Genomic DNA, 12,769 nt, shown 5'->3' with positions numbered 1-12,769 from the left:
AAATCTCTTGGAAAACAAAATCCTGTTTAAGCCATTTTCATCTATTTCTGAATCCTAACATCCCATTTTCCTCAATCAAGTAACAACAATCTGTTATTGTGGTGAGATCATTTCCTCTGCTTCAAATACAAATCAGCTTGTGCCATTTTCTTGATTCTCCTGTCATGAAGTTACGGCTGAAGACATTAATACTCCTTTCTAGAACATTCCCAAAACATGGGGTGATACAGGGAACTAGATTCATTATTTGGCAACACTATCAGATTTTTTTTTTCTGCTGAAAGAAAAATAAATATTGAAGTCTGAACATGAGATTAAATGACATAGACAGATGATTTTTGCAGTAAAGGGACCAAACATGGTGCAGAGATAGGATGACGGCTAAGAGTTTGGGCCTGTTTACAAGTGTGTGTGTGTGTGTGTGTGTGTGTGTGAGTGTGATCAGGCTCTATCCATGACGTTGTCCAGCCCCTGGCAGTGGAAGGGGTCTGAGGTCTGGGCGCCATGGAAACTGCCCATTGGGCCTCAGTGGGGAAGAACATCATGCACACACACGCTCTGTTTCTGTTGGACCGCCCTGCAGGAATTCACTTATTTGTGGAAATGTTAAGAATTCAAGCAATGAAGCTTAGAAAATTGAACGCTAACCAAAAACTAAACACTTCCTGAGTGGTGGTGGGGTCACCCTGGTGGCTCCGTACAATGCCGCTCTTCTTGATTCTGATTTATCTGCATTTTTGTGACATAAAAAGTCACAAAGGGAAAAAGATTTCAACCATAAAACATGGATTTTGAACCCCGAAAAATTACACCAGCAGGGAGCACGGGACAACGAGCAACAACCCTCTTCCTCCTTCAATCTCTCTCCCACATGGCTGGCTCTCACTTTCGCTCCGCAGACAATGGCCCCTCTGTCTCGCCTGTTTAACCACTTTCTCACCTATACTAAATGCTCACACACACTCCCTTGCAAACACATGCTGTGCACACACAAATGCATATATAGACACAAATCAATATTCATGCTTGCATCTACGGACACACAGACACACGCATGTGCATGTGCGCACTAATTCAGACACACACTCACAGCCAAAGAAGGGAAAAAGCAGCTATATCGCTGGTGTGATACCATCCTGAGGATGCCAGGGCTGAGCTGAAGTGTGGCACATGCCTTTGATGTGAATCCAGAGCATGGGCATGTAACAAACGCAGATACCAAATTACACCCTGTCCTGCTTTGATCTCTAAAACCCCATGCCTGCTTCTACAGAGGTAATAAGATTGTGTGCATGTGTGTGTGTGTGTGTGTGTGTGTGTGTTAGAGGGAGAGAGAGAGGGAAAGAGAGTGAGAGTGTGTGTGTTTATTTAGATGTGTGCGCACATCTTAGCCTGCATGATCAGTGTTAACACAAGAATGCGAAGATGCTTAAGTGTGCATGCATGCGTGTGTCTGCATGCATGACTGCAAATGTGCAATGACACGGGCAGTGTGTGTGTGTGTGTGTGTGTGTTGCAGAGTGGCTCATGCAGCTTGTGTATTGGAGGGCAGGAGTTAGAGCGTCCACCCGTGGGGAACTAAACCCTGGCAGAGGCTTGTAGGCACCTGGTAAAAACATGTTCCTGGAGACCTTCTGCCGAGTTTGTCTTGTCGTCACGTCGTCCACAGTGGACTCCCCACTCTGCCTTCGCAGCCGACGATGATCAGGTTGCGTCTTGGATTTCCATCTTGAACCACCCTCTAATCTCATGACAGTTGAGCGTGAACGGAACCACTTCTCAGCCCTGTAAGGTCACCCCCTCGCAGGACTTAGCACAACACATGTTTATGTGTCCCTCATTACCTAAATGTGTCTGAGGTTTTGGAGTGGTGCACTAAGGGATGGATGATACACTCTGAATCAAATATTCAGGTGACGTTATGTTGTAATCATGGATGTACTGTGGTTACTATAAAGAGACAAGGGCACTCCCTTTTCAGACTGACCCTGGCTGTTTGGATATGTGATGATAGGTCAGTCAGGGATCATCAAAATAACTCCATAACTTTGGATGTCATCACTATGGCAAGACAAATGTGCTAACAGAAATCATTGCAACAGTGTTGCACAATAATAATAATAATAATAAACTTTATTTATATAGCACCTTTAATACAAGAAATGCTGCACAAAGTGCTTTACAATAAGAGCAGTATAAGCACTGAGTGCTTCATATGAAATTAGACATAATGGACATAAAACAGAACTGATTCTTAAAATCATAGAGTTGTAAAACTATAAATTATAAAATCAAGTAAGATTTTAAAAGAGTTGCAAAAGTGTAAAGAGGAAGAGTTTCAGACCTGTATCGGGAAAGTCAGAGGTAGTTAAAGTCTAAAGTGAACAGATAGGGTTTTTTTTGAAAGATATTTAGCGGCGCTAGCTTCCCTGATATCTACAGGTAGTGTGTTCCATAGCTTTGGGGCGTAACTGACAAAGGCTGCATCCCCGATCTTCTTCTGGCTGTTGCTGGAAGGATTTGTTTTATTTTGCTCAAGCATTTAAAACATTTGCATTTCTTTTTCATCTCATCTCATAAAAAAAAAGTCATCTCCCAGCATAAAAATGTAGTAAAAAAGAGCCCAGAAAAAGTATCACAAAGCAATAAATAGTATAAAAAATCATTACAAGTCAAAAAAGGTCACATAGAATATTAGAAAATGTTAAGTTGGCATTATAAAATCACTTTTAATATTACAAAATATCATTGGCACTGTAATGCAGCTCTTTATGTGAGTAAATCTAAAAAGACTTACATCGTCATTTAAGACTCGAGGACTGGAACAAAGTACAACAGAGGTAAAAATTATAATTCGAGTTAGAAATAAGACACATGGGGAAACCTGGTGGCCCAAAGATCTAAAGGCCCAGACACACCAAGCTGACATCAAAGAAGTCGCCTCAGGTCGCCTGTGTCTCAGCCAAAGGTTGCACTTGAACGCACCACAATGACTGCAACCAGCAGTCAACTAGCATGTATATTCTGCACCTGCATGAGAGGAAATAACTCTCCATACCAGCAGACGGCGGTAGTCTGTATTTGTTTTTGTTTTTTTTCAAAAAGGAGAGCGGAAGACTGAAATGATGTATTCAAGACGCTAGTTAGCCAGTTAGCACATTAACAACACAACCTGATGCTGAAAGACCAAAAGGATATTTACCGTGGACTAGCGAACAATAACACAAACAATTACGAATTGTTTCTGCTCAAGAGCTCAAAGGCTAAAAAACACTTACCTCATATAACAAATTAGTTTCAATCTCATGCCCTCTTGACTTTAGCTGTTTGTTTATTTACCTCCCGTCTGTTTTATTCCATGCGTGCTGAGCTGATCACTCATCAATGAGTTTAGCCACCCCGACTCGGCCAAAAGAAAGCCAACCAGGGCCAACTTGTACCAAGGGTGCAGGACACACCGCCAAAACTAGGGATATCAGACACTTTCTGACGACCTGTCATTGACCAATGGCCGACCACCAGCTTGGTGTGCTAGGGCCCTAAGGTTTGAGCCCATCCAGGGACCTTTGTCACATTACCTCCTCATTTCCTCTCTATGTTCACTACAAAATAAAGGCAAAAAAATACCTGAAAAAACACCTGAAAGAAAAAAGAAACCTCCCAAGTTTCTCAAATGATCATCCGGGGATGAAAACTCTCAAATTAAACAGTTCTTATTAACAATAGGATACAGATCTCCTCCAACCAGAGGCTTTTGTCATGCAGTAGGAATCAAAATCCAAATGGATACTAGAACTAACCATTTCTGAAAGCCAAATAGATGTTTGTTGTTGTTGTGCTTTAAATAGTAAGCATCTCTCTCTTAGGTTGTTTGTGGCTTGTAAACAGGCTGATCTGGGGGGTAACAGAGGGGGTTGGTATTGCCTTGTTAAAGCCAAGAATTAAACATTAACATCTTTTTTTTTCTTTTTTTTTTAGTGGAAAAACTATGACAATTTGTCTCCCTGCATCCCCTTGTTAAAGCAGAACGAGTCATCCAGTTCTTGTAAATACCGCAGCAGCAGCCAGGGTAATGGGGGTGATGATGAGTGCTGCGGGAGGTCGAGCGCACTGTATGGGTGTCTGGCGGCACTTAGTGGTGAACGTCTGTTACTGAGCGACTTCACTGAGGCCGCATTACACTGTCCAGTCACATGAGCAAAAGGCACTCATGGCATTTATGTCTGTCTGACAAATGTGGCACATTGCTCCAAATACCGATAATAATCCTGCTGCTATTCGATGACATACATACACCATTATGTGGCTTGTTTACAAACACATGTAAACACTTAGGCCTGCCAAACTGGCCGAGTGATGTAATGGAAACTATGCATGCACTGGGGTCTGCTATCTCAAAGGGGAATAGAGGGCAAAGTATAAAGCAGCAGTTGCATTACAATGTCAGCGTGTGTTTCCATCCAGGCATAACACTGAAAACAAAAATGGTGGTTTTATTTTAACACTGAGGCAGATGTCCCATCATGTTTGGCCGTAGCATCAAGATGATTCCTCTTTAGGAATGAAATGCACCCAGACTAAGGAAAAGAGCACGTTGCTGTTTTAAAAGGTACCTGAGGTGCTTCATTTGGTTTTATAGCAGGCACTTTGGAAGCGTAAAAGACATTAAAGGACTTTCATGTATTATTGGTCTGCACAGTTGATGAGTAGGTAAAATGCCTCACAAAATAATGCACATCCTTGATTCCCACACGGTCTCACAACTGTGGCCGTTCCATTTGGGGTCGTTCAGCTCATCAAACACTCCAGTGTCGATCATCTCCTTCTGCCACTGGATGGACACAGTGCCTGTGCTGAACTGCTTGAAGAATTTCTCATCCTTGGCGTCAAACTTAATACCCTCCTCCTCGGAGTTGTCCCTAAACTCGTCCATGTCCTTGGCGTAGACCACGTTGGATTTTGGCACCCATGGGGGCTCCACCAGCCCGGCCTCCAGACGGTGGAAATTGATGCTCTTGAAAAAGTGGTGGTTTCGTGGGTCCTCACCGCTGGTATCAGAAAGACACAAAAGACAATTAATGATCGGACTTAGATAGAAAATGAGGTTATAAAAGCAGGAGGCGGGTGAAATGATTTAACTGGGCAGTAAAAGTGTTCATGTGGGGCATTAAAAGTTGATATACTGTATAATAGTACAAATTTTATTAGCTTCATTACACAACACCTTAAGAGAGTTGCAGTAAAAAGAGAACAAAACATCGACTGAAATAAGAAAGAAATGATAGAATGCAGGTCACATACGAGTCCATCTATCCAGGCATCAAATGCACCCTACTCTCCTTGACTTCACAGACGATCTCGCTCTCCCTTCAACCAACTGCTCAACAACTTTTCCAGACAGGTTGGACTCAATATCAATGCCTCCAAAACAAAAGTGATGTGTGTGAACACCACGCCCACAGCACCCATTCCTGTGAATGGGGAACCACTTGAGTCTGTGGAAGACTTCAACTACCTGGGCAGCCTCATCAGTAAGTACATTCGGACCCAAAAAGACTTAAAAGCAAGGCAGGGAAAGGCTCAGGTTGCCCTCTCCCAAGATGCTCCTGTTCTGCTGTACGGTTGAGAGAGTGGTCACAACAGACATGATAAGGTTGGAAGCCTCGTCCAACCTTCAACTATGCAAGAAAATAGGTAGCCGGAGCATTACCTAGGAAATCACACACAGACCAGGACCAGATCACGAGAGTTGCCTTAAGATGGACACCACCAGGCAGAAGAAAGCCTGGAAAGCCCAAAACCACCTGCTGCAGAACTGTGACACTGGAGCTGGAAAAGATGAACCTGTCATAGGGAGAGGCGCAACATGCTGCCAAGGATCATATGCAATGGAAAGAGTTAACTGAAGCCATATGTCCCATAGGGGATGAAGAGGAGTACGTAAGTAAGTTACATCCAAGTTACACCCACAAAGGTATTTTCACTTCATTATCCTGATTAGACTCCAGCTCTCCCGTTAGTTTAATTAGTTTATTTGTTGCACCTGTCAGGATGGGACAAGTCACGCTGATATTGTCCTTGATAGTATACTCACAAAAACCCCAACATCAGACTTCAACCTGAGTGGAAGTTTCATCAGCCACGATGAATAAAAGTGCACCTGAAGTAGATAATACAGTAGATATAGGCACTATATCTACACCATTACTTATAAATAGGTCGTAAGGTGAAGCTTAAAAGGGGTGAAAAAGAAAGTCAGACTTCTCCATTAGAAGGACGCTCTAACAGCAAGAACACTCAGCTTTTTTGGAACCTTGGTGTCATCAAGAGAACGAGCACATTTCCACCAGTTTTGAGCAGAACCATTGTAATCAAGGATGTGCCATCAACAGAGGGCGTTGCACAATGCGCAGCAGAAATAATCTGTAGTAGTAAGATGGTGGATCACACTGATTACCTGCAAGATTTTGTTCTGTTATTACAGATACTTGTTTCTATCCAAAAAACAAGTATGGACCAACTGTTAATGATAAGAGGATGTAGAAGACTATGACTGTGAGGGTTTCGGCTTTGTCTCTCCCTTGTGTTTCCTTTTCTGTCCCTAGTGTCTCATGTTTGTTTTCTGTCTGTGGCTGAATCCAAAAGTTCACCCTCTGGTCTTGTAGACTGAGCCCTCGCAGACTTCAGTTGTACGTAGTGTGACGTATTTACTGTCATCATGTTAAGTCTGCGAGGGCGGAGACTGCAAGCTGCTGATAGACAGCCCTTGACACTGTTTTACTCATTGCCGTGGGAACGTTCAACTATCGCTGCTCTCATATTCATAGATATGTCATTTAAGCTGATGGACAGTGCTGAACTAATCTGTTCCTGAAGATAACAAGCTATAAATCATATGTATAACCTTTTTTGTGACCGAACAAAAATGTAGTACATCTCAGGCTACACATGCTCAAAAACAGAATTAAGTGTGTAAATAAGGACAGGAGGACTACTCAATGAATTGGGCATAATTTACATTAAAAACCTTCTTTTATGTTTTTCAGCCATTTCTTAGCCTTTTGTGCTGCACAGCCTGTTAGGCTGCAATAATAAAAATGCATTTTCATCCTGTACTTATACATATTTCTGTATCATGACGTGGTTGAATGTTATTTCTGGCCTACACAATTCAATTAGCATTTTAATAGGCCCAACTATCAATAACTATTTTACACATTCATAAGATGAATTGTGGGTTATTAAATCAGTGAAGTCTGCACCCCAAGCAGACTCTCTGGAAGTCTGCAGGAGGTCCACTTGAGGCCCCTTGTGGGCTGGATAAATTGTGGGTTTGGACAGCCCTAAGCACTCCCGGACTTCCCGTAAACGTGCCCGCAAAGTCTGCCAGTCTGTGGGTACGGTGAAGTCCGGACATTTGGATTCAGCCTGTCTCTGTGTGTTTGTTGGGCATGGCCTCCTGGTTTCCTCCTCCTGCCAATCGTCCTGAGTGCCAGCAGGTGCTGAACCTGCACACCTGAACCACATCAACAATCAGTCCACTGCAGTGTGAAACCCCAGCTCAAACATCCAGACTCTGCCAGAGTTCAGTCAGGACAGACATCAAGGCCAGCTTCTAAGTGTTTTGACACTTCTCTTTTTGTACTTTTTGGACATCAATTCACACAATGTGTCTCAGGTTCACCGCGCCTGCTTCAACCATAACCTGCCACGTCCAGCCTCGTTCTTGTCTTCTGCCTCTGGATTTGGACTGCTCTGTCTTCAGCTCCTCTGCCTGCTCTGCTTTGCTATTACCAGCCCACCTCAGCCATCATTTCATTCAAGCCTTCAGCCCCACATCTTAAAAGTACAATAAACTGCCTCAAACCACTCAGTTTCCTGGTTGTTTGCATTTGGTTCCAAAGTTGAACTGTCACAACAATGACATGCAAGACTCAGTCCTCTCTTTCCAACCTGTAGAATATGACATGTGACATCGTTTGCCCTTCAGGTCAAGGGAAACCTCTTTTTAGCTCCAGCTGGGGGCCAACCTTTTGGGTTACAAACCAATTTTTTTGGTCAAAATGCTCTGAATGGTACAAATTTAAGTGTGGGAACTGAAATGGAACCCGTCCATGTTGTTGGTAAACAGGTATAAGGAAGTTAATTCTGTATTTTAAAATCCAGAAATGGTCCAAAATTGTTGCTTGCATTTATTTTAGTCTTCTGTAGTTGCTGGTGCTGGTGGGAATGTAGTGCTTCATAATAACAAGATGTTTTGTCATCTATCCTGTTCATTTAATCATCTTGTGACGTCTTCAAGGTGTCCTGACCTCCACGTCTGGACTTGAACTCAGTGTGGTACTCTTGGGTCTGTTTCTATAAGGACTGTATCATACAAACAGTATGTTTTCACAGGTGCGAAGGACGTTCCACATTTTCTTGATGGGTAATTTGTTCCATGACGTCAACACCATTGACCTCAAGTTGCACTCTTACGCTTGAGAAAAATAGTTTTTGCTTACCGGCACCCGAAGCGATGAGCCACCTTTTTCTTGAGAAAGCGGCAGATGAGTTCTTTGGTGGGAGGATCAAAGTTTTTGTGTTCAAACTTGCACTCGTCCTCCAGAGTGCGACGAGTCACCTCCTCATTCTGCACCTTTTCTCTGAAGTCTTTAAAAGGCAAACGGGCGGCCACCATCTCATAGAAACTGCAGCCCAGAGCCCACCAGTCCACAGACGTGCGGTAGTACTCCTGCTTCAGAATCTCAGGGGCCATGTAACCAGTCGTACCAGCCTGAAAACACACACAGGGGAGAGACAAAGTAGGATGAGGGACAATTCAAAGAGATGTAAGCCCTCTCTGTACCTCTGAGGTTTTACTTCAGTTTTAGAGTCTGTTTAGTTATTGAGGTTGGGTTAGATCCTGGGGACCAGGGATGGTAATTATGAGGGAGGGGAGGGGGTTATTTATTTTTGATGAAAGTAGTTGGATTTTTTTTTTTCTTCAAATAAAAAATAATAATAGGTTAAATGTTAAGGTTTGGGTAAGGTTTATTTTTATACTGTTATGTTGTTCTGAGATATTGGGGGATAGTATTAGTAATGGGGGATAGTATTAGTATATAGTTGCCCGATCAATTGCGCCCAACCGGCTGTCGGACTTTGGATGAATTTTTGACATGCCTTGATCGTTGTCATCAGCGGCTCGCACAGTAAAATTACAACTTCTGTCCCACTGACTTTCTTGGGAAAAGAAATGAGATTTTTAAAATGTCGTGATAAGATAAAACATAAAAGTTTTTAAATTAGTCATTTACAACAGTAATAGAGTGCTAAGTGCCACAAAAGTTTCATTTAGCCTACGTGTTTGTCTTTTTAAGTATAATCCAGAAATATATTCTCCCCAAAAATCTCTAAAAATAGAGCTGTGTTGTTGTTCAGAATTGTACAACAACATTAGAGAGTGCAAAGTCCAAAATGATCACAGGGATCTGAAACCCCCTCAGTCCGCTGAGGGTTAATGATGCACACCTGGGGACACTCGTTAGCCTGTTCCAATGTGTGTTCACCAAATGCTAGGAAGGACTCTTGCCTTGCCTTTCTAGGATCCTTCCTTGGAAGGACTCGCCCTACCAAGGAAGGATCCTTGAGTTTGAGAAACACCAACTGGCTCTAGACAGGGCCATTTGTGTTGGCCACCCTAGCCCTCTGACACACTTCACACACACAGGAGAAGTTTAAGTTTGTTGCAATGTTGCAACTTTAATGTTTAATGCCACTAAATCCTTCACACTAGACCTTTAAGCTACCTTTTGTCCAACACATCCGATGGTAACATTCAAGGAATTTAGGCCTGCATAGGATTTTTCTTTTTTTAGGACAAAAGTATTTGAGACCAGACAGAATAATCTTGTCTGGTAAATAATTCACCTTTTTAAAGTTCATTTTCTTTATCTACAACAGACAGAAAATTAAATAGGGAAACATGGAGACAAAAATACAGACAAACAATGAGACACTGTTACAGCAAGTAATGCTGCGTTAATTGACCTCCACCAGGTCGGTCAGCTGACAAATGAGACATGATTGTTCACCCTGTGTCACGTCTATAGTGAGTGGAGGCCTGCTGTGAGTCTCCTGACTCATCTCCTTGGACAGACACGTGGAGGCCATATCTGGTATTAGTACAGCATAGATTAACCAGCCAATGCTAACAGGCTGTGCTCAGCCTGCCGTACATTTCTCGACCTGTGTAGCATCCAACTCTGGATGAGGTCAGGCCCTTTTTAATGAGATTAATTTAAGTCGCACAGTGTTATGCTCTCTTATGCTGTCTGTCAGAGCAGGACTTAGAGCTACCATACCTATTCCTGGTAAGCTGCTTGTAGTGGTGGGATGGTGTGCAGATATACAGGGTGGTGGTATTAAAACAGAGCACATAACAGTATGCCCAGGAGAACACAGAGATTTCGCAGGGTAGCACAAACCACAGAGAGGCTTTGCAGAGTGCATTTCAGTGCAAACGTCTGACAGCAAACATTGTAGGTTAATCCAGGGTTAGATCACCACACTAACCTTCTGGCAGATCGATTTGCCCTTCGGCAGCTCCACAGCCAATCCAAGGTCTGACAGCCGACACTGTCCTTTGGCATCTAGCAGCACATTCTCAGGCTTCATGTCCCGGTACACAATGTCCATGGAGTGCAGGTGGAGCAGCCCAGTGGTTATCTGGGCCATGTAGTATACAACACGGTCCATACGGATTCCCCTTACCCCGAGCTCGTAGATGTGGAACCTGAGGTCTCCTCCATTCATGAGGTCCATGACCAGGCACAGGTGGTTCTTGTTGTCGTAAGCGTAAGCCAGGTTCACAATGAAGAGGCTGTTGACCTTCTCCAGGATCTCCTTCTCCAGAAGGGCCAGCCTCTCGCTACCTTTCTTCTTCAAGCGCCTCTTGTCCAGCTTCTTGCAGGCGTACATTTGGCCTGTGTGTTTCACCTGCACTGCACACACCTGCAAGACAGAGGAATGTTATTGTGCCATCCTTAAATATGTTTCAGAGCAAGAAAATGTACATTTTACTGACCAGTGACCACTGTGGCTACATGCAGTAGTTGATGATAAATGCTAAAACATAATGTGACAGTGGAGTAGGTAGAGAAAATGCTTAATTCAGTCCACTAATGTCTATTACATAGCAAGCTGCAGAGTACTCACATTAGCACCCATAAGCTACTGGTCATTCCAGGCCAAGTGAGGCAGCAAAACCCTGAGTATATTGAATTGATTAACAGTGCATTTAATCGCTCATGAATTCCGCTTTTCATTTGCAAGAGAAGGAATGCTATGTTCTCTCTCAAAATGATTTCACTTTTACTTTCAATTCATCACTTCAACTCAGATATAGTAGTTCAGATGTTTGGATTTCTGCACCTACCTCACCAAAACCACCTCTTCCCAAAGTCCTAAACTCATAAAAGTATTTGTCATTGATCCTCTGCTTCTCGTACTCCTTCCACTGCATGAACCGATAAAAAAAGGGGCTATTCAGATACTCAGAGAAAGGTTTTCCCTGCAGGAAGTCTCTTGTGGCTTCTCTTATCTGGCCCAACATCGCCTCGTCGAAGTTCTTGTCTGATAAATCCTTGCATATTTCAGCTTCCTCTCCTGTCAGGTAGGAGAGAAAACTCTTGGACTCAGGTTGACAGAACTTAGTGAGCAGGCTGTGTTTGGCCTTCTCCCTGGCCTCATCCTCAGCAAAGCTCCAGTCACTCAGCTCCTCCAGAAACTCAGTGGCGGCCTTGTACTGAGGGTTGGAGGCCAGGAGGAACTGCCGGAACAGCTTCCTCCCAATAGGCTGTCGCTCACACAGTGACTCGTACTTCCTCCCCACTGCTGCCAGGAGGGCAGAGGACATCTTTGGTCTGGGCAGCGTCAGGGAGAGCCTCTGTTTTCTCAGCTTTTCGCGATCTATGTGCTGAGCCCTCAGGTAGGCCGTGTTGGCCACCAGGTTGTCCAGTCCCAGCAGGTCACCCATGTTGGATGTGTCCTGTGACAAGGGCAGCTGGGCCTGATCAACTACGGCGCCACAGCTCACTCATTTGCAGGTTCCAGGCACAACTGAGCACCTGCATCCTGAACATCCTGCACCTCTTGCGCCACGCCTCCTGTAGCATTAAAAGTACCGATGTCCTCTGGGATTTGCCATCAGCTAAGTGTCTTTACACGCTTATATGTAGACGGCACCAAGGGAAAGCAACTTATGTGGTCTGAACTTAAGAGGCTTTAGGCTCGACTATTTTTAGGAGATGCAAAGTGCCTGTGTGCAGTAATTTGGCTGCCAGCATGACACAATGAGGTGACAGATCCTGACCTTTACAAGTTTTGGCTGATTACAGCTTGTTATGAGACAAAGAAGCCGCTGAGAGAGCTGCGTGTGAATAATATGTTCAGTACGCAATAAAGCATGCACGTCATTGCTTATTGTGAGAGGAAGAGTGACAGCCTCGCTAAATTAGCCCTAATTGGTTAAGTAAGCAGCCTAAGATATTCATTTTTGAATTAGCTGTCAGGAGAGTAAAGGCCGTGCACTCATACTTGAGGATTTCAGCGACTCAGCATAACAAATCTTATATTGTAGCTGGAGCAATTTCGAAAACTTCCTTTTTATTTACTTAAAACCACACTGCTGGTATTTAATATCTCTTAAAAATGTACTAATGATCATGATTTTTTTGTGAGACATGTACAGAGACTGTGGACTTTCTTATTTCTTATTTATTCATTT

At 43.4% G+C, this 12,769-nt stretch overlaps 1 protein-coding gene across 1 annotated transcript; it reads right to left on the bottom strand.

Annotated features, from left to right (window-relative positions):
• Positions 1 to 4,720: 4,720 nt before the first annotated feature.
• Positions 4,721 to 12,019, bottom strand: grk7b (G protein-coupled receptor kinase 7b). The gene is made up of 5 exons (XM_050062257.1): positions 11,420 to 12,019; positions 10,558 to 10,995; positions 8,505 to 8,776; positions 6,489 to 6,494; positions 4,721 to 5,048 (listed from the first exon to the last, which is right to left on the bottom strand). Exons 1-5 carry the CDS (start codon positions 12,017 to 12,019, stop codon positions 4,721 to 4,723), a joined length of 1,644 nt encoding a protein of 547 aa, XP_049918214.1.
• Between the last annotated feature and the right edge of the window lie 750 nt (positions 12,020 to 12,769).

The sequence above is a fragment of the Epinephelus moara genome, chromosome 2 (genome assembly GCF_006386435.1).
Source record: "Epinephelus moara isolate mb chromosome 2, YSFRI_EMoa_1.0, whole genome shotgun sequence".
Lineage (NCBI taxonomy): Eukaryota > Metazoa > Chordata > Actinopteri > Perciformes > Serranidae > Epinephelus > Epinephelus moara.
Note: the sequence above shows the minus strand (reverse complement) of the source record. Positions and strands in the feature narration are given on the sequence as shown.